The 23933-nt window shown below is 37.6% G+C and overlaps 2 protein-coding genes across 3 annotated transcripts; one reads left to right on the top strand and one right to left on the bottom strand.

The window, feature by feature from the left end:
- Positions 1 to 226: 226 nt before the first annotated feature.
- On the top strand, positions 227 to 21288 carry Past1 (putative achaete scute target 1). 2 transcript variants are annotated; one of them, XM_085190011.1, is made up of 4 exons: positions 234 to 1605; positions 6434 to 6499; positions 17887 to 18057; positions 19560 to 21288. In XM_085190011.1, the coding sequence occupies exons 1-4, from the start codon at positions 381 to 383 to the stop codon at positions 19760 to 19762; spliced, it is 1665 nt and encodes a 554-aa protein (XP_085046137.1). In that variant the 5' UTR covers positions 234 to 380; the 3' UTR covers positions 19763 to 21288. The 2 variants fall into 2 exon arrangements, with proteins under 2 accessions (XP_085046138.1, XP_085046137.1); XM_085190012.1 differs by lacking the exon at positions 6434 to 6499 and having other exon boundaries at positions 227 to 1605.
- A 114-nt stretch (positions 21289 to 21402) lies between these two features.
- Positions 21403 to 22917, bottom strand: LOC146536071 (small glutamine-rich tetratricopeptide repeat-containing protein beta-like). Its single transcript, XM_085190021.1, has one exon. It carries the CDS (start codon positions 22790 to 22792, stop codon positions 21875 to 21877), a length of 918 nt encoding a protein of 305 aa, XP_085046147.1. The 5' UTR covers positions 22793 to 22917; the 3' UTR covers positions 21403 to 21874.
- Between the last annotated feature and the right edge of the window lie 1016 nt (positions 22918 to 23933).

The raw sequence follows: 23933 nt of genomic DNA, 5'->3' as shown, positions 1-23933 counted from the left end.
CGTAGTATGGTATCATTTTTAAGCGTATAATTCGTTGTAAAATCTTAGAATTCCTTTTAAATTAACTAAGCAACTCAATAATAGTTTATGTTCTGGTTCTTGCCGTATAAACGAATTATTAAAAGAGTTATTAGATTAATAAGCTAAAGCAAAGTCATTTATTAATGTAGCAACATTTGCACAATCACGTTCTATGTGTAACGTTCACGTCTGACAACATTGAGTCAGTTATGTCAAACACGTCATTCATTTCATTTTTATGAAAGAGGATGATCGCGGTGGTCTTGCTGAATTTGTTATAATTTTTTTAATGAAGTAGTGCAGTGAGTGCATTAGTGACAATAATTTACACTTTATACTAGAAAGTTACAGCTGCAATCATGTTTAGCTGGCTCAAGAAAGAAGGTGAAAAAACAGAAAGTATCGAGAATGTCGTGGAGGGTCTCAAAAGAATTTATAAGACGAAACTGTTGCCACTCGAGTTGCACTATCAGTTTCACGATTTCCACTCCCCACAGCTGGAAGACCCCGACTTTGATGCTAAACCTATGATACTGCTGGTCGGTCAGTACTCAACGGGTAAAACTACGTTTATCAAATATTTGCTAGAAAGAGATTTTCCTGGAATTCGTATTGGACCTGAGCCCACCACGGACAGGTTCATCGCGGTCATGTTCGACGAAAAGGAAGGTATGATCCCTGGAAATGCACTTGTCGTAGACCCAAAGAAACAGTTCCGCCCTTTGAGCAAATTCGGAAACGCCTTCCTTAACAGATTCCAATGCTCCACGGTGAACTCTCCGGTGCTTCGTGGGATTTCCATAGTAGATACACCCGGTATATTATCGGGCGAAAAGCAACGCGTGGACAGAGGATATGATTTTACCGGCGTTCTAGAATGGTTCGCAGAGCGTGTCGACCGAATCATCTTGCTGTTTGACGCCCACAAATTAGATATTTCAGATGAATTCAGACGAAGTATTGAAGCGCTGAGAGGTCACGATGATAAAATTCGTATTGTGTTAAACAAGGCGGACATGATCGACCATCAGCAACTGATGCGTGTTTACGGCGCTCTTATGTGGTCACTGGGCAAGGTTCTGCAGACACCAGAGGTAGCTCGTGTGTACATAGGTTCATTTTGGGACCAGCCTCTTCGTTATGACGTTAACAGACGGCTATTTGAAGATGAAGAGCAAGATTTATTTAGAGATATGCAATCACTCCCTAGAAATGCTGCCTTACGTAAATTAAATGATTTAATCAAAAGAGCGCGACTTGCTAAAGTTCATGCATACATAGTTAGTGAATTAAGGAAAGAAATGCCCTCAATGTTTGGAAAAGATGGTAAAAAGAAGGACCTCATAAAAAATTTAGGTCAAGTGTATGATAGAATCCAAAGAGAGCAGCAAATTTCACCTGGAGACTTCCCTGATATCAAAAAAATGCAAGAAACTCTGGCTAATCATGACTTCACCAAGTTCCATCCACTGAAGCCCAAATTGCTTGAAGTGGTAGACCATATGCTGGCTACTGATATTGCTCGACTAATGGACATGATCCCGCAAGAAGATATCAATGTTGTAATGGAGCCTCTTATCAAGGGTGAGTACAATTTATAACTGTTTCACCTGTAAAGCAATTGTTCAATGTTCATATTTCATTACTTCAAGTAGCATTGTTTAAAGCTGAATATCTTTGAAGATATTATAAAATGTATATGTTATGGATAATAAATAATAATAAAAAAAATGTACATAAATTTTATAGAAAATGTGATATGTAGACTAGAACATTACGCAGACATCAATCAACTGCATGTCCAAACTACTATGACCCAACCTGAGTGTCTGAACTTGCTCCTCACACTCCATGACATACTTCATAGAAGATGTTAGTCAATCAAAATCTCAATTGATAATGTCTAAAGAGAGCCATAGATGATAATTTAAAATGTTTTCAACCAAATGATGGTTGGATTGTTATCATGTATTCCTGTGTAGTATGTCTTTTCTACACTTCACTTTCAAGCATAATTCCCATTTGTCTTAAATTTGTTAAGTAATAATTCTTAATTATCCTAAAGAACAATTTTCCAAACATCCACTTTTCCAAATTGCAAATTATTTACTCAGAAGGTACATTAATATAATCTATGTCAAAAAAACCAGCAAATTTTAAATTACTAAAAATTTACAATAACTTCCTCAAAAGGCAAGCAACTCTGACATCAACTCACATTCTATGTATATTGCTATTACAATTAGTACATTACAAGGCAGTACTTGTAAAGTGCCCCAGCAACTGCCGCCATTGGTCTGAAAGTATTCCTTATCACTAGATATTGACCTGAATAAGCTGTTATCATAAGATAAACAATGGATACAGTCATTGTTACTACAATACTTACTTAATACCTATTTTTGATGATTTTTTAATAATATATTTTTAATAATAATGATTTTTCATTTGGTATAACAATTTTTTGATTATAAAAACCAAGAATTAAAAGAAATGTAGACCCTGCTGCTGTGCAGGATAATGATGTTAAAAATTACTTTTTTTAACATCATTATCCTGCACAGCAGCAGGGTCTGCATAGAGAACCTAGTGTTAATACACTCTGTTCCTCATTTCCGCCGAGTTCTAGAGACATTGTATGTCGAGTGGCCGAACTCAACGCCGAGATTTGCTTCGATACCAGAGTGAAAAAATGATAATATTATATATTTTATTTCTTCCAAATCAAACCCACAACCTATATCGTTTCCAGTCACAGTTATATTAGTTGTAAAGTTTTTTTTGTTTATAATATTGAAACAGATCATAGATATTGTATTAGAAGAGTGGAGTCTCCTAATACAGGCATTACTTGCTTAAAAGGAGATCCCTATAACAATTATTCCTGTGTAAAATCTGTTGAACAAATAAAGAATTTTTATTATTTATAGTCACACATTGTGCCCCAGCACAATAACTGGCCTCACTTATATAAAGTAATATTCTGTTTTAAATTTTTTTCATATCTCATAAATTGGCTTATATTAAAACTAGCGGACGGGCGCAGCTTCGCTTGCGTATTTAAGGGTGAATTCTAATAATCCATGAAACATGTGTTCAATGAAATATTTTTAAGAGTCTAAATTTCAAATTTTATAAAAATCGGTGGCGATTTAAGAATTTTCCCATACAAACTTACAACCCCTTATTTGCACCCTTAGGGGGTGAATTCTAGAAAACCATGAATCATATGTTTAATTATATATGTTTGAGAGTCTGAATTTCAAATTTTATAAAAATTGGTGAAGATTTAAAAAAAACCTATACAAACTTTCAATCCCTTATTTGCAGGGTGCAAGGGGGAGAATTCTAGAAAACGATGAAACACGTGTTCAATTAAATACTTTTAAAAATATAAATTTCAAATTTTATAAAAATCGGTGCCGATTTTCCATACAAACTTTGAACCCCTATTTCACCCCTTTAGGGTTAAAATTTTACAAAATCCCTTCTTAGTGGATGTCCGGATTACGAAAGTAAACTTTTGTCCAAATTTAACGTTTCTACGCACAGCGGTTACGGCTGTGCGTGCGTCTTACCTCAGTCAGTGAGGACAAGTCCTTTTATATATATTAGATTAGATTAGGTGGTACAAAGGAATGTCTAAACATTAGGTATCCTCTGCTGAGCCTGTTTTTCTTTTATGTAATTCTAGTTATTTATCCTAATATCTTTATAAATGTTCGATATTTTATTATATTTATAACATAACAGATTCTGCCATTTTTTCAACAATTCAGTTACAGACATTTTGTCACTTATGTTTGCATATTTAAGCCTGCTTAGGTCATTGTTAGTTTTGTGCATATTTGAAGTTGACGGTTTAATTATGATAAAACATCTTCAAATAAACTGATAAGTCATGATGAAAATGGTATGATATACTTTACTGCTTTATGACCAATGTTGTACTTAAATGGTTAATTTTTTTTTTGCACAATTGAATAGTATATCTTTACACTTTAATTGTACAAAAGCACCTCTAAGATACTAGTTGGAAAAAAGTTAATTCTCCTTAACAAATATCATTTTAAATGATCCTCTAGTCTACTCCTAAATTCCAATAAGATTTTCTAGACTCATTAAAAAAATCTCGCTTACATTTTTGATATAATTATATTACAGTATTGTGATTGTTGCCGTTATATGCGTAAAGAAAACTTTTTCTCCATACCGTTTAAATAGAAAGTCAATAAACTTTAGTACTCGCACCTATTGTTTATTCAAAGATTGTAACGGCGAGTTGAGGCGACCGTCACTAAAATATAGTAAAACTCATATTAGTTGGTAACCACTTGGTTATTTTAGCCATTGTGTCTATTACTGTCTGCCGCTTCATAGAGTGCACTAACAATCATAGGTGAGCTCGTTCGTGTGACAGCATGTCGTGTGGTTATGTCGCAATGCTACCACTATGAAACTTGATGCTTCCCTTAAATACCTGTTTTACCTACGGTAAAGAATTAAAAAATAAATTATTACTTAATAGAAAAAATTATAACAATGCGTTTTTTTTCTATTATATAATATCTATTATAAATAATAGGTATTACATTCAAGTTTTACATCCAGTTTCGTCGCCACAAATTTAAAATATTTTTTACTTTTTCTCGTGTTAATGTTGCCATATAAATATAAATGAATTTTTACCAGACATTAAGAGTTGACCTGACCTGCTTCGAGCGCGACGACCTCTTAATTGGCATTGTTCTTACTGCTTTACTAATTACGATTTCACTTTTAACTGAGTAATTTAGAAATGGAAATAATTGTACTTTATAGAATAAAGTATTGTAAGAATGAACAAATATCGAAGATGGTTGTGATTAAGCATTAAGTCATTCTCGTATCGTCAGTATACGTGATTGAATTTGAATCTATATTGTCTGTAGCTGCTCCAAAGGATTTTTTCTTAGAACCAAAAAAGTGTATTTATTGTGCATGTATAAATACGTGGCGGTAGGGCACCACTAAGGCCGTCGCGCTCCTACAGACTACATCTTCGTTCCTGACCTGCGTAAGGTCATTGCCGTGACCTTTATACGTCATTCGTGTCGTTTTATCTCGTTACGTCTTACTAATGTGTTCATATCTTTCTAATAATACATTTATTTATGAAAATATCGGTGCGAATAATGTTTAAATGGAGCACTGACGTCACCTAATAGTTATGTATGTAGTGTGTATTCTCTGATTAAAAAAACACTTTAAAATCAAAATACCGGCTATATTTAGTAATTGTTTTTCGTCACAATTTTGTATCGTAACGGTAGTTGCATATAAATTAGTTGTAACTAATATAACCTATATTGGTGTCGGGCGGCGGGGGGCGGGGGCGGGCGCCGGCGCCGGCGTCATCCCTGTTGGGATGTGTCGGGACGCGTTGGCGGCATTTTCCGTCTGTCACAAAACTAGTTTCAGATATAGAATAGTTTCAGAATAATATGTAAATACGCGCGTGCTTCTAAATTATATAACTAGAGGCACAATTTTTTACTGAATATTGTGAAATACATGTTTATATTTGAGTAACGTTGCTGACAACACGCGTACCTGCATACCTGTGTAAAGTAAATGACACTTCAAGAAACGAATTACTCGAATAATTCTGACTCAGCTACGATTTCAATTGTGACTCACAATTTTTTTTACGAAGAATTTTCTTTTCCTCATTGGATTTCAAGCACAAAGTGTTAATTGTAATTTATTCCGAAGGATTTTTTTATGAAAGAATTTAATTGTTCAGGCATTCTTGTTGGTGATTATCGCTTCGAATCCCCACTCGACCACTGTGCCAGAGTGGTGTCGTTCGGAATATTGTCGCATCCCAATTTGTTTGTGTGCGAATTAAACTAATTTTCAATAACTCTCAATATGTAAGTATGTTTTGTATAAATTCGCCAATGTCAATGATGTCATGGGCGCAGGGCGTGCCCGCAGCGACGCGCGGCGCACTCGGCGTTATCTTTCACTTTACAATTGATAAAAATAAGGAATGTTTGTTCAATAGTTTGTCCATAAATTGATATTAAATTAATATGCTTATAGTACTGTAAATAAGTGAAATGTAATATCATTCAAATTCAATTTTATAATAATTTTACACGAAAAACTATAGACTTTACGATGATAGACATATTTAAACTACAACGTAAAACATCACCATTTAAATAAGTAAAATAGTGGTAGCTTTGAAAGTCTTGTATTTTTTTGCATGAAATGAGTTTGTGTGTTGATTTGTTTATCTAAAAGTGCCCCCATATCACTCAACTCACCCTAACATAACATTCGCTTGGAGTCAATAACAGAGTAGCACGTACCCATAGGGCTATAGCGTGTAATGCATGCATAGTAAAGCTGGTCTTTCCTCAAGGCGGTCACGGCGACGCGGTGGCGGCGGTGGTCGGCCGCCTGCACGCGAAGCGCGGGTTCCTGGCAGGTAAGGTGGCTGTGCGGGGTACCGGGGCCTAGGACTTCTGTCGTATGTGTATGTGGTTGTGATGCTGCTTTTCACGCTTTGTTTGTCCTGCCTTCGAAATTTCTAATTTTAGTATAAATTTTTGCATACATAAGCAACTGTCTATCAATAAAATAAACAGAAGCCCCTCATTAAAGTAATATCTTATGAACAATCTGTGGTACGAATCTAGTACAAATATTAAAGTAGTGAGCATTTGTATATAATTATGTTTGAAATATTTGCCTTCTTTCGGTAAAACTATCAATATATATAATCTAACTGTAAAATCATATGGTATGGGATTTCCATTTAATTTCCTCACGTGATTGAGCCCATGTGCGCATTGTTTACGACTCCCGTAAACGCTGTCAGTACTATCTTCTCTAAATAAATATTTATTAGTGTTTTCATTGACCATGTGTGGGGCAAAATGTATTTAATTAATTTGTTTATGTTTTTTTTTTAATTTAGCAGCTTTAGTCGTTTTTATTAATATGTTGTCTTAACATATTTTTTACAAAATAGTCTTTACCTAAATTATGATTAATATAATCACATAGTAGATCAGATTGTGTAGTAACTTATTTGTCTCGTGTTAATCTTAATTAACTCTGTTGTTATTTAACTTAACTAGAGTGTTACCTAGCCTTCACGTCTATGACTTTTAGCACCACACCGTAAATAGGTACTTATTATATAAGTAACTATTGTATTACTATTAATAATAACATTCTATGGGGATTTTCCACAAGAAACTATACTTATGTATATACTCGCTTATTTGTATGTATGTGACGTCATATATTGTTATATATGACGTCACATACATACAGACATTTAGAAAAATTAGGAATATTGTGCTTGTGGTGTGCAACTGTGGCGTTAAATTTCAAATTGCAATACCTGTATTATTAAAAACAATCTATTTTTATTTAAATTTAAAAGTTATATATTTTTCGTTAAGTTAAAAAGTTAAACTGCAAAAGTTTCACTTAGTAAGTATGTTCGCAATTACAAAATGTTCGTAATTAAACAACGACGACGATGTAATTAAACAACGCACTGACGTGACGTGTCATTTTCCGCATGTGTGTTTTCCCCAAACCGGTACTTGAACCTGTACCTGCGGCGCAGTACTCGCTACTCGGGCGCATCTGTAACTCGCGTAGGGTGTTACGCAATCAATGCGGTTCTTAGTAATCGGTCTTACACTGGGTTTTATCGATTAAGCAATCTTAAGCTCGAATTTTCATTACTACACAAATAATACATTATGTTTGTAACAGTGACGTGTGACAACCGATATCTTAACTCATACATCATAATACATTTTATTTTTAAAATTTGTTGTCTTGACTTGTCTGTGATTTAGATTCGAACCTAGAAAGTAAAACAGTCGAGTGTTCAACCGAGCAGGAAAACGGAAATGAGTAAATATTTATTTAATATTTAAATGTAAAAGATACTAATGTATATAATGTGCCGAGTATACGTATATAGTATGTAGGTCTCATGTCGTCGTCGCTCGGTCGTTGCGACCACTACGCTAATACGGAAGCGTAATTAGGGGCAATCGTTTGCTTACATTCTCGACCATCAAAGTAATATACCAACTACGTGACTAACGCGACGGTTGCGGGTTCGATCCCCCACTCGAGGAAGTGAAATATTTATTTACGTTTATATTTCCATTTCTTCGCTCTGGTGTCGAGGCCTCCAGAATAGGTTCCCTCTGCCTACCCTGCTGTGTGCGGAATACAGCGTGAACCTGATTTTATATGTTGTTTTTGACTTGCTATAGCTAGTACCAGTAAGTCACATTTGAACATCCTCAAGAGTACTTACTTATATGGCGCCGCCGTTGTATAGGTAGGTATGTCGTGTCGTTTAGTACAAGTGGACTTAGCCAGAGTCCTAAACATAATAAAACTATTAAATAAATGTTTTTATTAATTTTACGCATGATTGCTGTACGTAGACAGAGGGTCAACCTCGCAGTGTCGCGAATTCGGACGGAAAGTGGACGACGTTGTCTTAAATAGAGGACAAAGCATGAAAAAATATATTTTATTTATTTAATAGAAGAGGCCGTCGTAGCCAGTCGTAGAGTAGGTTGCACCATTGCACCATTGACGGACGTTTCGTATTTAATCAATAATTGATTGAAAGTGACACGTCCCATTACATATTTGGGCGTCGTTACCTAAATATTGTTACGCCGGGTGCTAGTAGATACAGCTCATAGTCGACCTCAATAAATAACGGCGAAGGCGAGAGCCCTCTCCGACAGTCTAGAATCTAGATTATTGTATATTGAGATATTGAGATTTTTATAAGTCAAAAGTATATATTTATGAGAAATATAAGTATTACAGAAGTTTTAGCTAAAATGTTATTTGCTATTACTGGCACGAGTTTTCATAGTTTATGTTTAAGAAATCCTATTTAGAGTTGAGTATTTTACACATAGGCATGTTTATTGACTAGAAATAAACATTTTGTATTTAAAAATATTATTAAGTAATAGAACAATGTTCGATAGTTGTAATACCTGTTACCTACTGAAAATTGATTGTTTTTGTTATCAAAGTAGTTTTATTACAGACTTGCATACCGCATACGGCATACTGCACAGCGCCAGTGAAAGTTACGATACGATGCTCCTTTAAGTGTATATATTTTATTGCATGTACACTGTACGTCTGTACGTGTAATTGTTAATACACACACACACACATACACACATACATACATGGGTTACTGACAACCTGATAAGGAAACAATTGAAACTTTTACCATTATGTAAACTCATTCACTGTTTACTTTCTATAGATTAAAAATTTAGATTAAATATACTATTTCAATATTATAATTAAATTCATTAGTATGCGGCACATAACACAAGACTACTTATAATTTGTCATTCGCCTCTAGCAGGGCAATGAGAGAGAAGATATCGTTAAGACCTTATCTGAAGATGCTCCATTCTTAACTTGCGGGTCCTTTTAGATCTTTAGATAATGGTAACGGAGTGTTTTTACACTCAGTTTTTTTAAATGAAGCTAAAAAAATTTAAAAAAACATAATTTAGTTTTTCAATAAAAAATTGTATAGTGTAAGCGTGTGAAGCCGCAGACGGGTCGCTAGTTATACACAGTCACATCCTGGTTAATTTAGCGACAATTTTCGTTGCATACTAAAGTGAATTGAAGAGGAAGTTTCACCTCGTCTACGTACATTTGTCCCGCCGCGCCTATCGTATATTACAGTTTTAGTTTGCGCCCGACACGTCTAATCACCGGAAGAGGTATTAGGAATTAACCAGCTCGCGTAACTAACTTACGTAACTAACGTGAATTAGGCCGGTAGCGGTAGTGTCGCAAACTGTAGAGTTGGCGCGCTTGATGGATGTGAACAATGACTTCTACAAAAACAAAAGCTCCCTTTGTAAGTACACTCGTAGGGCTGAAACATTTGAATATATACTTCAGGTACTATAACATATTCTATTTACACGAAATGAAAGTAATAATATGACGTAAATATCGATCTAGGACTAGGACAGCACGGCATTCTTTCGGTTGAACTATTATTTTCTGCATAGTGTTTGTTACAGTCATTTAATTTCGCTTTGTTTTAATCGTACCAACTGATCTCAAATTTCAATCTATTAATCTATAACTTTAACTTATCTTGATCGCATACGTCCCCGAGTGAAGGTCTCGTATTGTATTTACATGTTAATGTAGCACTGCACTTCAGTCTAACTGGCTCGCCTATTGCCATGAACACATATTCATCTTATTACATCATACATTGATGTATGTGTGTGATTATTTCATTTAAAATGAACAGAAATTATTTTTATCTTTATAAATAACTCGATATCTTTATTTAATTCGTTATTACATTTATAATCGAAATTTTTAAACAATTTACGTTGACAAGATATATAGATCCTCTAATAGTTACATAGCGTCATCCACATAGCGGCGATTGTTTACGCAGGGCATTGTTCCCATAGTGCCGTGTGACGTCACGGCGCGGCAGTCGCGGCTCCCTGTCCGCGACCCACTTGCTCTCAATGAGTCGCATTGTGTCCACCGATCCTTTTGTGGCGACCGATACGGCGATCTGATGCTGGAGTTACCTTCGGACAAGTTGGTATTGACAGTGACCGGATTGCCTATTTATTTCATTCATAACTGTTTATTCATTTCCGCCTGTTACAGTTAGCTATTTAGAGCTGGTCTGGTTGGATTTGGAGCGCTTTACATACGATTTATTACTAGGACTGGCTTATAATTACGTACATACAGGTAACAGTACTGTAAGATTGTATAATGATAATTAATTTGTATTTTATTATTAACTACAAACTCAAAGGTGTCCTTTCTAATACCTCTAAGAATATGTATACAAAGTTTCATGATAATCGGTTGAGTACTTTTGGCGTGAAAGCGTAACAAACATACTTACATTAACATTTATAATATTAGTAGATATGATTTACCAAAAAGTAAACATGCAATCTTAAACTACATTCAGGAATATTCAGGTAACGAATATGTTATCCGAGGTGTGTTCAAAAAGTAAGGTGACTTTTCAAATTTGGCGGGCAACGTACTTTCGATTATCGATTTTTTTATTTTGTTATGTTGGAACACTCTTCCCGAACATCTGTACCAAGTTTCAAGTGTATAGCATTTTTTGTTTGGTTGGGAGAGGCGTAAAGGTTATAAGTGTTTTGCGTGCTCGGCGATTTCTTGCTATCGAAAAATATGGATCAAAGGATTTGCATCAAATTTTGTGTAAAAAATAAAATAAAGTGCTCCGAAACACTTAAAATGTTGACAGTGGCATACGGTGAAACTGTTCTGAGTAAAAAAAATGTTTACAAGTGGTACAAACTCTTCCAAGATGGCCGGGAAGATGCCAATGACGAGCCTCGCTCTGGACGCCCAAGCACGTCAACAACTGATGAAAACGTTCAAGCAGTGAAGAAAATTGTTCTGGAAAATCGTCGAATCACTATCAGAGAAGTTGCTGAGGATGTTGGTATATCGCTTGGCTCGTGCCATGAAATTTTTTCTAACGTTTTGAGCATGAGACGTGTGTCAGCGAAGTTTGTTCCGAAATTGCTAAATTTTGACCAAAAGAACCGTCGCATGAGCATCGCTCAAGAACTGTTGAATGACGTCAACGACGACCCAGATTTACTCAAAAGGGTCATTGGTCAAAAGGGATTCGTCACAAAACTGGTGACGAATCATGGGTATATGGTTATGATATCGAAACCTATGAAAGGACGGAGATTTGCAACGATTGAAGAGATAAAGACTGCATCGCTGGAAGAGCTCAAGGCTATACCGAAAAGTGCTTATGAGAAGTGCTTTGACGATTGGAAAAACCGTTGGCATAAGTGTATTGTATCTGAGGGGGATTACTTTGAAGGGGACAACATAAATATTGATAAATAAATAAATATTTTTTCTTAAAAATACAAAGTCACCTTACTTTTTGAACACACCTCGTACGTTAAGATACGTTAACAGTTTCCCGTCAGTGATGTGGTCACGGAGCGTGGTGCCGGGTGGTCGGAAGTGCGATACGGGGCGCGCGCGAGCTGAATGTCGCACAACGACGGCTGACGGTGGCGAATTATATGCAAATATTGTGAATATTCGGCTTAATGTTATATTTAGTTTTACTCGTTTTGTCATAAGCGTCACATGAGCTCAAATATAAGCACATTTTGTTTAGATTGACTTGAATTAGTGTGAATCAAATAAGGATTTCGAACGGCTCGCATTTTTATATGGACCGATACTGATATAAAAATACAGGATCGCACGGTGAATGTTAATTGTGTTCCAGTAGTGAGTGGACGAGTGCGCGGTGAGTCAGAGTCGTGTGATACGGTTTCAACAGCAATGTTGATTGTTGTTCGAAGACATTAGCGCCGCGCTGCATACTGATACGTACTCGTAACGCTCGTCTCAAGTCCACGCTGTCGTGTTGCTTAGTCGTTACTTATTATTAATAAATATAATGTTTACATTGAACTCTTCGGCTATTACCTTAGCTAACTGCTCGCTCAGTTATCCTCCCACTGCATTGAAGGTTGTAATTATGGAATTAATATTGCGTACATACTTTTGCATATGACAACTATGACTAATAACGTACATTAAGGCGTAAGAGACCTCTAATGTCCTTAATATTTTAGTTTGAAATTTTAAACACAAATATTGAAATATATCGTGATGTAAAAGATTTACAGGTACAGGCACTCCCAAGTTGTAGGGCCAACCTGCATTACAGTATAATAACCGCTGGTAGAGCAAAGACCTCGCCCTCGGACGTGTTGAATGCGGGCGACGCATCGTTTTATACAAACAAACCTCAATTATATTCTAAACTCACTTTTTATTACACGTGGTTAAATTTAATTAAATTATTTATATTTCTTTTACTTATTTTTATAAACGCTTTAAAAAGTCAAGATGAGTGAGTTGAACTTAACTTCCCGAGTGTATGTCTGAGATGAGATAAATACAGGAACCAGACGGCCGCATACGTGGGTATGCGCTGTACGTACTCATATAAACTGTTGACCTGTATGTTGTATAATAGCTAAGTAGCTATTGCTGTTTTGTAGGTATTTATTAAGATGTCATACTGATTCGAAAACCTCATAATATGGTATGATGAATTACTAACTAGAGGCCAGTCGCGGCGCAAGTGCACAATCCCTTCAGATAGTCCCGGTGCGGGCGCACCAGTATGTAGGGCTGCGGTCCTCCGTGCGAAGAATTCGTATTGCATCGTGCGACTTGCATTACGAGCGGCGATTGATGACGAAAACACTTGCGTGCCGTTGTTCTCGACAGAGAAGCGTGAGAGTATTGCGTTTGGCTTCATTTACATTTTTAATTTTATAATACTAGCGACCGCTTAAACTTGTTGCTAAATAAAGCTTTACATATACCTATGTTCTATTCTGGTATATTAAGCTACCTACATTATTGTAAAGTTTCATCTAATTCTGTTCATTACATTTTGGGTAAAAGTGGAACTAACATCCATTCTCACAAACTTTCACATTTATACTATTAGTAGGATAAGCTATCAATACTACGATCATTTTTAATCTATAACAAAAAAAATGTAATAGTATTAGCTATAAAGAATATGTATATATTACATAATATAATCCACTGCATAGGGTCGGCGCTTGTCCGCCACCACGCTCTAAACTTAATTGGTATTTAATTAAACTATGACTATGTGTGTGTGTCGGGAGCTGCCCTCGCACGTACCGACTTTCCAATAGGCTTCCTTACGACGCCGGCTGCTCGCTGCTCGCTGCTGGCTGGTCGCGGCCCGCGGCGTGCCTCGCCTCACAAGCCGGTGATAGCAGACAGTTAACAGACCCACAGTTTCTATGCCTATTGTGCTGTACTTATCGTTCCTATTTCAATCACGTACTTGCTTTTGCAACATTTTGGAAGTTTTTAAATATTTATCGATTCTAATATTTTCTCTTTTGGACTCGTCGAAAGTTTTAGTTGTCGAATTGCAACAAGTATAAAGAAATTTAAATTTAATTTATGTCATCATCCTTCACTTATTATAATTCTATGAGTTGTATTTCATTTTTTCTCAGCATTGTTTCGGCACTCACACCACTCACACTCACGTGATGACACCAACTTTTGTTGGTGAATAATGAAAACGCTCATGGTGTATCAATCCCCACAATCTAACCGAGCTGGTCGTCCGCGCTGTTGCGTGTCCATTGTGTATAGTTTGTGAATAGTTTACATGTCGCGTGTCCATATTGTTATAATAAATAGTTCATCATATTTTCCGTATATGAGGAGACACGTAAATAGTTTAGTTGTTACATTGTCCTCGCAACCTTGCCCTTGCGTGTCGAGGGGAGGGCGCGGGGCGCGGGGCGAGGGCGCGTGGGCGACGGACGCGCTTCCTCCTTAGCGCGAGGTACCCGTATCCTGCTCGGATCTTGGCTTCATTCCCAATTCTGCCAACAAAATTGCACTCCTCCAATTACCTTTGAGTTTCCCGACGACGATACGCAGGACACTAGTGTCTGACTGTACGTACGAGTATGTAACGTGCCACGTGTTGAACACTTCTGTCATTTGGAGTGAATATGCATAAGACCAACAACTGTTTTAGCGGTAATTATATTATACAAATTTACCATTTTCCGTATTTATTGTGAGTAGGTACATTCTATGTTCATTTATGTTAATTGAAACTAATCTACACTACAGCTGCCTTTAGTGTGTAGACACTCATTCGTATTCACAACATGTAGTGTGAGACCCTCCACACCCCCTCCACGTCAGCAATGATTAATATTGTCATAATGTAGCCGTTATCTAATGAGACTTATTTGCACTTCCATGTCTATTCACACTTGACTACCGTAGGAACTTAAGATATTTACACGTAGTCTCGTCGTAGACCCATTCTTTGCTAGAAGCACTACCTATTAAAACGTTAAGCATTTGAAAAAACATTATAAAAGAAAAAGAATAGCTTATATACTGCCCATACACTGTTTGTGATGATTGTTAATAGTACTTTGTGAGGATTCGTTAAGAATGATTTACAATTCTATGTAAGATGATATTTGTTTAATTATTTTGTTTTTCTAAACGTGCTACACACGTAAGAAATGTTGTATTAAATGAAAGTAATCATCCACCTCCCGGCGCACGCTGCACCGCGGCGCGGCGGCGCGGGCGCAGGCGCTCGCAGCGACGCTCTCTTCCTGCACTTTCACTGCGCCACTGCGATCTAGATTACTCACTCTTCATTACGGTTACGTGACTGCGTGCAATGTACGTATTTGTGTTTCTAAGAACCATCGTAATATCTCTCGAGACGTGACGTATCTACCAACCAGGCGACACTCGTCAGAAGTACATATTACAACAATCTGTATGTAATGTAGAACGCTTATTCATTAGCGACTTTTATTTGCGTAATTTTCCACCTGATCGCCCGAACACCGCTGCGAAGGAGTTGTAGGTGACGTGCCTATGCTGCATGTTGACAGCTTTTTATTATTTTTGATCATATATTTGTAGGATAAAAATAATCTGCATTCTATTCATAAAGAAACGCTATTAGGAATTAGGTATTTGAAGTACCTAAAGGAAGAATTTTCCTTTAGGTACTTCATAAGTACGCGAGTGTGATGTTAATCTATTGAAAGATTAAATCGACTCCATCACAACTTATCTAATATGTGTTACATTATCTGTGATACTCGTAACGTTTCATTGCAGACGTAAATGTAACACAACTTATTCTAACTAAAACTAGAAATGAGACTAAAGTCCACAGCTGGCGTGTGTCAGACATGTCACAATCATGCTGCAACATCATTTAGTAATTCCTTCAAATAGTGCAAGTACCGCGATCAGTAGTGGTGCAGTTGAGTAAACCAGTCATTTATTGCAGCGGCATCGTTGATTATCCATCTGTGTCCATTTTTTTATAGCTTCAACCTGTATCCTAGAGCCATAACCTTGTGTTAAGACACTCCGTTCTCCACGCACTGCTTTATTTTCTAGATATTACGTATAGAGCGGTGAAACCCCGCTGCTTTTTCTTGTTACCGGGGGGGAGGGACGGAAAATATTCATTTCCCGAGTGGTAATCTAAACCACAACCGCCGCGTTTACAATCACACCCCTTTTTAATTAGGCCACATTGGCTCATTAAACTAGTGTAGTGGACTATAACGTGTTAGCGGTATCGTACAAGAGTACTCAGTATTAGAACACCACATAAAAACTGCTCATTCTTGTAAGTCAACACCGTAACGACCTTCTGTTTTTGCCTGAAGAAAACTCACTGACCTAAATTTGTGGGTGAATTTTAAGAAGTATTTTTTTATTTTTGTCAAGGACAAAAATAAAAAATTGCTTTTCGATATGAAACAAGCTTTTAAGCTATATTATTTTATAGTGTATTTTTTGTTTGAATTAGTTACACACATACAACGGCTCACATTAGGGCATACAACGGCTCTACCGTTCGAATCGTGGGGGGTCCCAAATTATCTGTGAAAGTCCAGTACTGTATGGTTTCATATTGCCACTTATCCTGGTATACTGTGACAGAAGTCAAGCTTCATTGAAGAGCCACATCAGGTCCCATTTAGCGTATTATAAGCGATCTGTATTATGTAAATACAAATAATACATAAGCTGAGTTGCGGTAACCTCCCTCTGATCCCTGATAACCGCTATCAGTTAAAAGTTGGTGCCCAGTTAGAGGTCGTGTGTAACCTGGTTCCAATGACATTTACTATCAATATTAATTATGTGAATTATACGTATGGTTCGGTTTCCGTTTTATACAAAATAATTCTCGTTTTTTTGTTAAATTTTGTAATTCAAGAACCTAATAATAAATATACGGAAACAGAGTATATGTTATACTTATATAACATAAATAGGATTCATTTCGCAGACTGTTCACTTTCTTAATGCGAACAGCTAAAAAGAGGCCCTTTTTAGGCAAAAACTTGGCCCTTTCCAAAGCAAGAGTGAATCATGCTCCACCATCGTCTACATCGTCACTTACCACCAGGTGAGAGAGCGGACAAATGTTTACGAATAGACATAAAAAAAATGGCCGTTGGTATCGATAGAATAATAACCATACTTTTTGCTGTTTATTTTGCCATTATCTTCAACGCAAAAGTGTTTTTTTTTTAAATCTGAACGTAAAAAACAAGTCTGGTTAATGTTTCGCGACCTAACAATGACCTCAAGTTATTAATTCCTAAAGGTCATACGTACGTTTCTTCGTTTACATTTACCTATCCTACGTGCGTTGTCAAAAAGAGTTCAAGAGTTTTTAACACAATTTATGGATAATTGTTTCTTAAATTTAAATCTTTCTTGTAAATAATAATATAATTTAAATGACGAGTATTGGCTTTACCAATTGTTGAACTGCCCGCTAGCCAAGTACCGCCAAGTCAAGTGTTGTCATTGTCGAAGGCCCCTAATCAGTGCTAATTGTTTGGTTCAGTCGAGAGAGACTCTTGATGACTACGACTTCTGCTTCTCGTTTGTCGTCATTGCTGAGAATAAAAACAACGCTGTATTTTGATGTGCAATGTTTGAAGAATTGGGTATCTATCGCTAAACTTTTATTTTATAGTAAAGAAAAATGTGTTTGTAAAATCCATGTTTTCACAACATCTTTATAGAATTGTTTACTATTTCAAAAATCAAAACAGTGTAAATATGTGTAATTTATTTAGTCATTTTGTTTACTGTTTGTTGAAATGAATTCTTTGAATATTCCAGGCGGAGCGTTCGAGGGCGTAGAAGACCAAGTGTCGCCGTTCGGCTACGGGCGGGGCGAGGGCGTCGATGCCGGTCACGGGGACCCCGAGTGGATCTGCAGCAAGGAGAAGCCTCACTACGACCAAGTCTTCCAGTCATTGAACCCTATCGACGGCAAGGTCACTGGAGCCGGTAAGGACGCGCGCGTGGTCGCCCTCGCGAGGGCGCTGACCACACACCCACACCTGAGACACGCCCTCACGGTCGATTCCGCCGTGCAGGCGCTGCTCGCCGCCACACAGAACTGCTCCCAACTCACTGACCTCTGCATGCTGCTTAAAAACAACGAACACAAAGACGAGGAGAATAGTTTCGATAAGATCGCGGATATTTTAATGATAGCGACCCAAAATTATGGTAGTATTTCCCGATTTTTACTAAACGAGTCGTCACTGAGCGGTGGCGACAGCAGTCTATCCCCCGCTGTCTCGATACACAGCTTTAATGACACTTCGGAGGAGGCTCCTGACGACACTGCAGCTTGTCTTGACAGTAGATCAAAAACTTATTTAAGAAACAGACATGACAGCGGGAACTTTGACGATTTCTACCCAGTAGTAAATCCTCACGTTACCGCTACAGAAAAGACAAACGAAAAAAGGGGAATTACACAAAAAATGCTATTTTCCATAAAATTCATATTTTTATTAGTAATGAACTTGATAACGATAACTATAGCAACGGAATGCATGTTTATCTGCTTGGTATATATTTTTACTGGAAATTTTTATTTAGAGTTTAATGTCGCGAAGACCCCGCACACTTGGGTGGAGAAAGCAAAAGAGCTGACTTTTGGCGGCGAAGAAGAAACTGTTCAAATTAAATCAGTGTTTCAATTGTGTCAAAGTCACAACCTTGTTTATATTTTAAAGTATTGGGCATCTTCCTTTAACGATTAAAATATTTAAGAAGGGGGTCCAAACAGTTCTCAATTTTAGTTTTCTCTTATACTCAGATATCTTCTATTACGGAAAAACAATTCTATTCAGTAAATGATGCAATCAACTGTATCAACTAGCACTATATCATAAATCAAATATATCATCCAATTTATTCTATTCTCCTCGTCGAAGTGTTCACAGGCTTTAGATATGCACGCCGCTTATATCTTTATAATTTGCGTTCCTACCGGACATATTTACTTAATTTTATAATCTAAGCTATTTGTTTATTAAGTATAACTTAATGTCACCTTTACAGCAGTATATTTGTATCAGTGTAGTCAGCAGAGCTGATGGCGAGTAAAATAAGTTTACACAATATAACACACTTGTTGATATTATTGTTTAGTTTAAGTTTGTTGCTTTTATTTATTTTATAAATATAAAAGATATATATAGTTAGGTATTTGTAACAAATCATTTTATATACTTTCGCAAGATATTTAAAATGTTAATTATAACCCTTATATAGTCCTATATTGGATGCAATGAGCAGTGTAACTGTTTTTATTTGCTAGACATAAGAGAATAGAGATAAGAGATTTTTAATGAAATCCTTTCTTTGTTCATAATTTGTTTTGAAGCCATGAATAGTGAATATTTGATGTGAAATTGAAACAAATTTTGAAAGATAAAGTTATAATGTAAGAGTCTACACTGTAGACTAAAGTTTAGTAAACGTCTGTCCCACAGCGGCCAAAACGGAGATGGTGAAGTCGAAGCTGCCGAACTCCGTGCTCGGCAAGATCTGGAAGCTGTCGGACATCGACAAGGACGGCTTCCTCGACGAGGAGGAGTTCGCGCTCGCGATGCACCTCATACGAGTGAAGATCGACGGACACGACCTCCCCGCGGACCTCCCGCCGCACCTCGTGCCTCCCTCCAAGAGGAACTAAACCCGCACCGTTTGAATACTGCAGGATGAACACGCGCAAACCACATGTTAGCACTGACCAGCTTGATATGTCGCTATGGTTACTACATGTAGGGCTCATACGTAAATGATGTAACGTTGAGGGGAGAAGGGGGCGGTCGACGAATTATGACAAGGGGTTGGGAAACATCCCTAATTTCATATTTCAAAATGTTATATACGAACTGCTGTTGAGAGTGAGAGTTTTCACAAATGTAGCTAGTCGCGACAGTTTCAGGGACGGGGTCAAACATCATGAACTTCGTGTGACATAATTTATGTATGAGCCTCATTGCAGTCCTGCCACTGCCCTGTAGTTGCGGATTATTAAAGACAATATTGTAAATATTTCTTAATTAACTGACGATAGCGGCACATATCAAGTTGGTTGGACACGACGCCGGCCGTCGCCGCTGCAATGGACACCTTTTCTATCTAACCTTATACTTTTATTTTTTAAGCAATTATATTACCTACTTATTAGTTTGGAGAGCTATTTACCATTGTTTTTGTAGTTGTGTGCTGGTTTTTCTTTTCGTATGCCTTAAATACAGGTTTCCCTTTACCCTTTACCTTTACGTGGTCTGTGTGGCGGAGACGTCGGGTGACGAACAAACAAACACGAATAAGGACTCCCGACCTCCGCCCCTATGTATTATAGAGGTATATATACCATATATGATATGATAAAAGCAATTTTATATAATATTGAGCTTAACTAAGCAAGTGCTGAGACGGCGGCGGTCGGGAGATGCGGTCGCCGGTCGAGGGACAGACCGACTGACAGCGTGTCTGGAGAGAGCGCATAATATTGGGGCAATATTTAATATATTGAAGTATTTCGATATCGGTAACATTCATTTATTATAATGTTCGAGACATTTAATTTAAATCTTTTATTGTTATTACATTTCTAAAATCTAGCTTTACGATTAATTTATTGGACGCGATCGTGTACGGTGCTTCAGTTATTTCTACGTTACTTATGTGAGATGTCACATCATTTCCTCTTTATATTGTTAAGTACATGAATTATAATTCTTATATAAACTTATGTTATTCACGCCTACCGCATGCTTCTCTTAATTGACATGTTATCATAAGTTGTTCCTATTAGTCACTTTGATGAATAACAAAATGTTGTATTGTAGATAGTTTACAATAAATTCAAATAATAACAAACTGAATAGAGTTGACTGCTCTGTGTACTTACTTGGACCTTCATGTTAGTTTCGAGGCAGCATTTACTTTAGATTTCATTGTTCAGTGCCTTCGCTGTTGAACTGCGGGTGAGGCTTCGCAAGACTCCGCGAGAAGGATGAGATGTGTATGTAAATATAAAGTTTTTGATGTTATTTTTTTGGAAATGTATTGAACCTGCACTGCACAGGTGTATACAATATTTTTACATTTGCTACTGTGTGTATGTGTGTACATAAACATTAAATAATATGTAAATGTATTTATCGTAAATTATACACACACGTGTAATAAATAGTTAAGAAACAAGCACTTTGTGTTTCATTTGTACTACACCATTTACACCACATCCATTATTTACTACTCCATGTTGATTTTGTTTACATGAATGCAAGCATGGTACTGTTTAAATAAGGTCAAATATTATTTTCCAAGTAATTTATTTACCAATCGTTAATCCTAAGTAGTATATTCAGGTAACCAGAGACATACTCTGAGCAACACCAGCGCAACAATGATGTATATCGCCTAAATATAACATTGCATTCTGCTCCGCAGCAGCCCTCACCGCGGCGGAGTGCCCCGTCGCCTCTACATATATTTTACCTAACTAGTGATAAACATATTACAAATGTATTGTTTCAACAAAATTTATCTTAACTTAATTCCCTTTGAAATGAAATTTTCTGTAAAATAAACACACCATACAAGACTACAAATTTTGTGGCAAAATAAGTGAACTCAAGAAGAAACAAAGGTTTGTGAGTCCCACTCGCAGCAACAATATATTTTACACAGCACAATATACAATTTCAAAAGATAATCTTTCATAATATAAATATAAGTTTGCGGACTCTGCTGCCCTTTGCAGTATGAGTTTAGTGTTTTTGCCAATTTACTGTGATGAGGGTGGTGGGTTACCGCCAGGAGCTCCTGGTGCGCCCGGCGTGCCTGGTCCTGCCGGCCCACCCGGAGGACGCATTTGTCTCCGCAACTGTTCTACCAGATCAGGGTTGGCGCTTTGCATGTGCTGCGCAAGGGCCTGCCCTGCCTCAAGCAGCACGTTCATGCCCCCGGCGCCGTTGGCTGCCGCGGGGTTGGGCGCCGCCGTGGTCATCAGGCCAGATATCAGGTTCTGCATATTGGGGTCGGATAGCATCTCGGTGGCCATGTTGAGCAGCGCGGGGTTCTGCAGCAGGCCGCCCAGGTCAAGCTGACGGCCGGGCCGCTCGCCACGCGCCGCCACGCGCTCCTCGGCGAGGCGCAGGTTCTGGCGGTAGGAGTCGTTGTCGGGTTCCAACTGCGCGGCGCGCGCGAAGGCGGCACGCGCCTCGGCGTGACGCTCCAGCGCCGTGAGCGCGATGCCGAGGCGGCCGTGCGCCTTGCCGTAGTCGGGCTGCAGCGTCAGCGCCGCCATGCAGTCCGCCACGGCCGCCTCGTGCTCCTCCAGGCGGAAGTGTGCCGCCGCGCGATTGCAGAAGTACACGGCGTTGTACGGGTCCAACTGGATAGCGCGCGTGTACTTTTCCAGCGCCTCGCGGTGACAGTTCGCCTTCATGAAGTCGTTTCCCTCATTCTTCAGCTTCTCCGCCTCGGCGCGGTCGGCCGGCGACACGCCGCCGCGCTGCTGCTTCACCAGCTGTACAAGGTCCACTCCTTTGGCGAGCTGGTCCGGAGTCAGCTCGAAAGCGGTCTCAATGCACTGTACGCCAACCTCGACACTTTCCCGGGAGTCGACGCTGAGAGTGTCGGTTTCCAGTTGTTGTTTTAAAAAATTTACTATACTTGCTGCTACTATTTTTATTTCAGCCATTTTAAGAATCTAGCAACTAAAAATTATAAAATAATATTCGCCTTAATATTTTCTTAACTCGGCCTGATAATTTGACAACTTGACAAGTCATTTAAGTTTACAGAGTTAAATTTATTGTCATTGTTAACAGAGTATCAAAATATTATTTCTTAAATGAATGACCTTTAATTAACTGGGCTGAATGGAATCCGCGGGGGTGAATAAACAAAAACGGGAATATTTTATAACATTGAGGCCAGTCGTGGTGCAAGGGTACAAGTGTGTCACTATATACGTGACTTTTTATTGATTCAATCCCACTCAAGAAAATGAAATATTTAAATTTTTATTTTCATTTCATCGCTTCATTTACACATGATGTGAAGCTACGCCCATATGGAAGAGGAGGATGTTGTTGTGTTTTTTATATTATGTATTCAGTGATAAAATGTTATTATCCTGTGAACAAATGCTTAATACTTATTTATGAATAAGTATTAGGCATTTGGTAATACAATTATGTTTTAAGTTTACGAATATCAATGAAAATTTGTGAACAAGCAAAATTTTAATATTTGGGGTGAATAGAGACGCGTAAGGTGAGAACGGACACAACAAGTACAATGAGTTGCTAGAACCGAAAATATTTGTATAGGATATATTATTATATCTGTATTACAGCCCGTCAGCCCCCGTCTTCTGAACTTGTTTAAATCATTGAATTTGTTTAATGTTTTTGTTTGTGTGACTGTGTGTCGGGCACAATTTGTGACTATAAAACCGACTGGTTGTGGGTTCGATCCCCACTCGAGGAAATGAAATATTTATATATCCATTGTTATTGTAGATACTAGTGTTGCCGATCGATAGTCGACTATCGATAGGCTATCGATAGTTGTCCGATAGTAGGACTATCGATACTATTGAAGTTCTAGGAAACGATAGTATCGAACTATCGATTATTGTGAACTATCGATCGCATGCTAAGTTACAATAGTATCTTTCTCTTCACCAAAATATGAAAAAACAAAAGAAATGTAACAAAAATGTTTCTTGTTCTTTTCATTTCATCTTGTAGCTATGCTTAAGAATCATATTCAATATTATCGCGAATTAGCATACAATCGATAGTATCGATACTATCGAAAATATCGATACTATT

The sequence above is a fragment of the Heliconius melpomene genome, chromosome 9 (genome assembly GCF_056956725.1).
Source record: "Heliconius melpomene rosina isolate 202511_hmr_F chromosome 9, ASM5695672v1, whole genome shotgun sequence".
Lineage (NCBI taxonomy): Eukaryota > Metazoa > Arthropoda > Insecta > Lepidoptera > Nymphalidae > Heliconius > Heliconius melpomene.
The sequence above is the reverse complement of the archived record's forward strand: the minus strand, read 5'-3'. Positions and strand labels throughout refer to the sequence as shown.

What these genes read in the sequence shown, in the direction of transcription:
- Past1 (XM_085190011.1), top strand. Translation starts at nt 381, where the DNA reads ATGTTTAGCTGGCTCAAGAAAGAAGGTGAAAAAACAGAAAGTATCGAG. An exon ending in GAAGCGCGGGTTCCTGGCAG is followed by an intron (nt 6,500 to 17,886) that starts GTAAGGTGGCTG and finishes TGAATATTCCAG; the next exon opens with GCGGAGCGTTCGAGGGCGTA. An exon ending in CGGCAAGGTCACTGGAGCCG is followed by an intron (nt 18,058 to 19,559) that starts GTAAGGACGCGC and finishes TCTGTCCCACAG; the next exon opens with CGGCCAAAACGGAGATGGTG.
- LOC146536071 (XM_085190021.1), bottom strand. Translation starts at nt 22,792, where the DNA reads ATGGCTGAAATAAAAATAGTAGCAGCAAGTATAGTAAATTTTTTAAAA.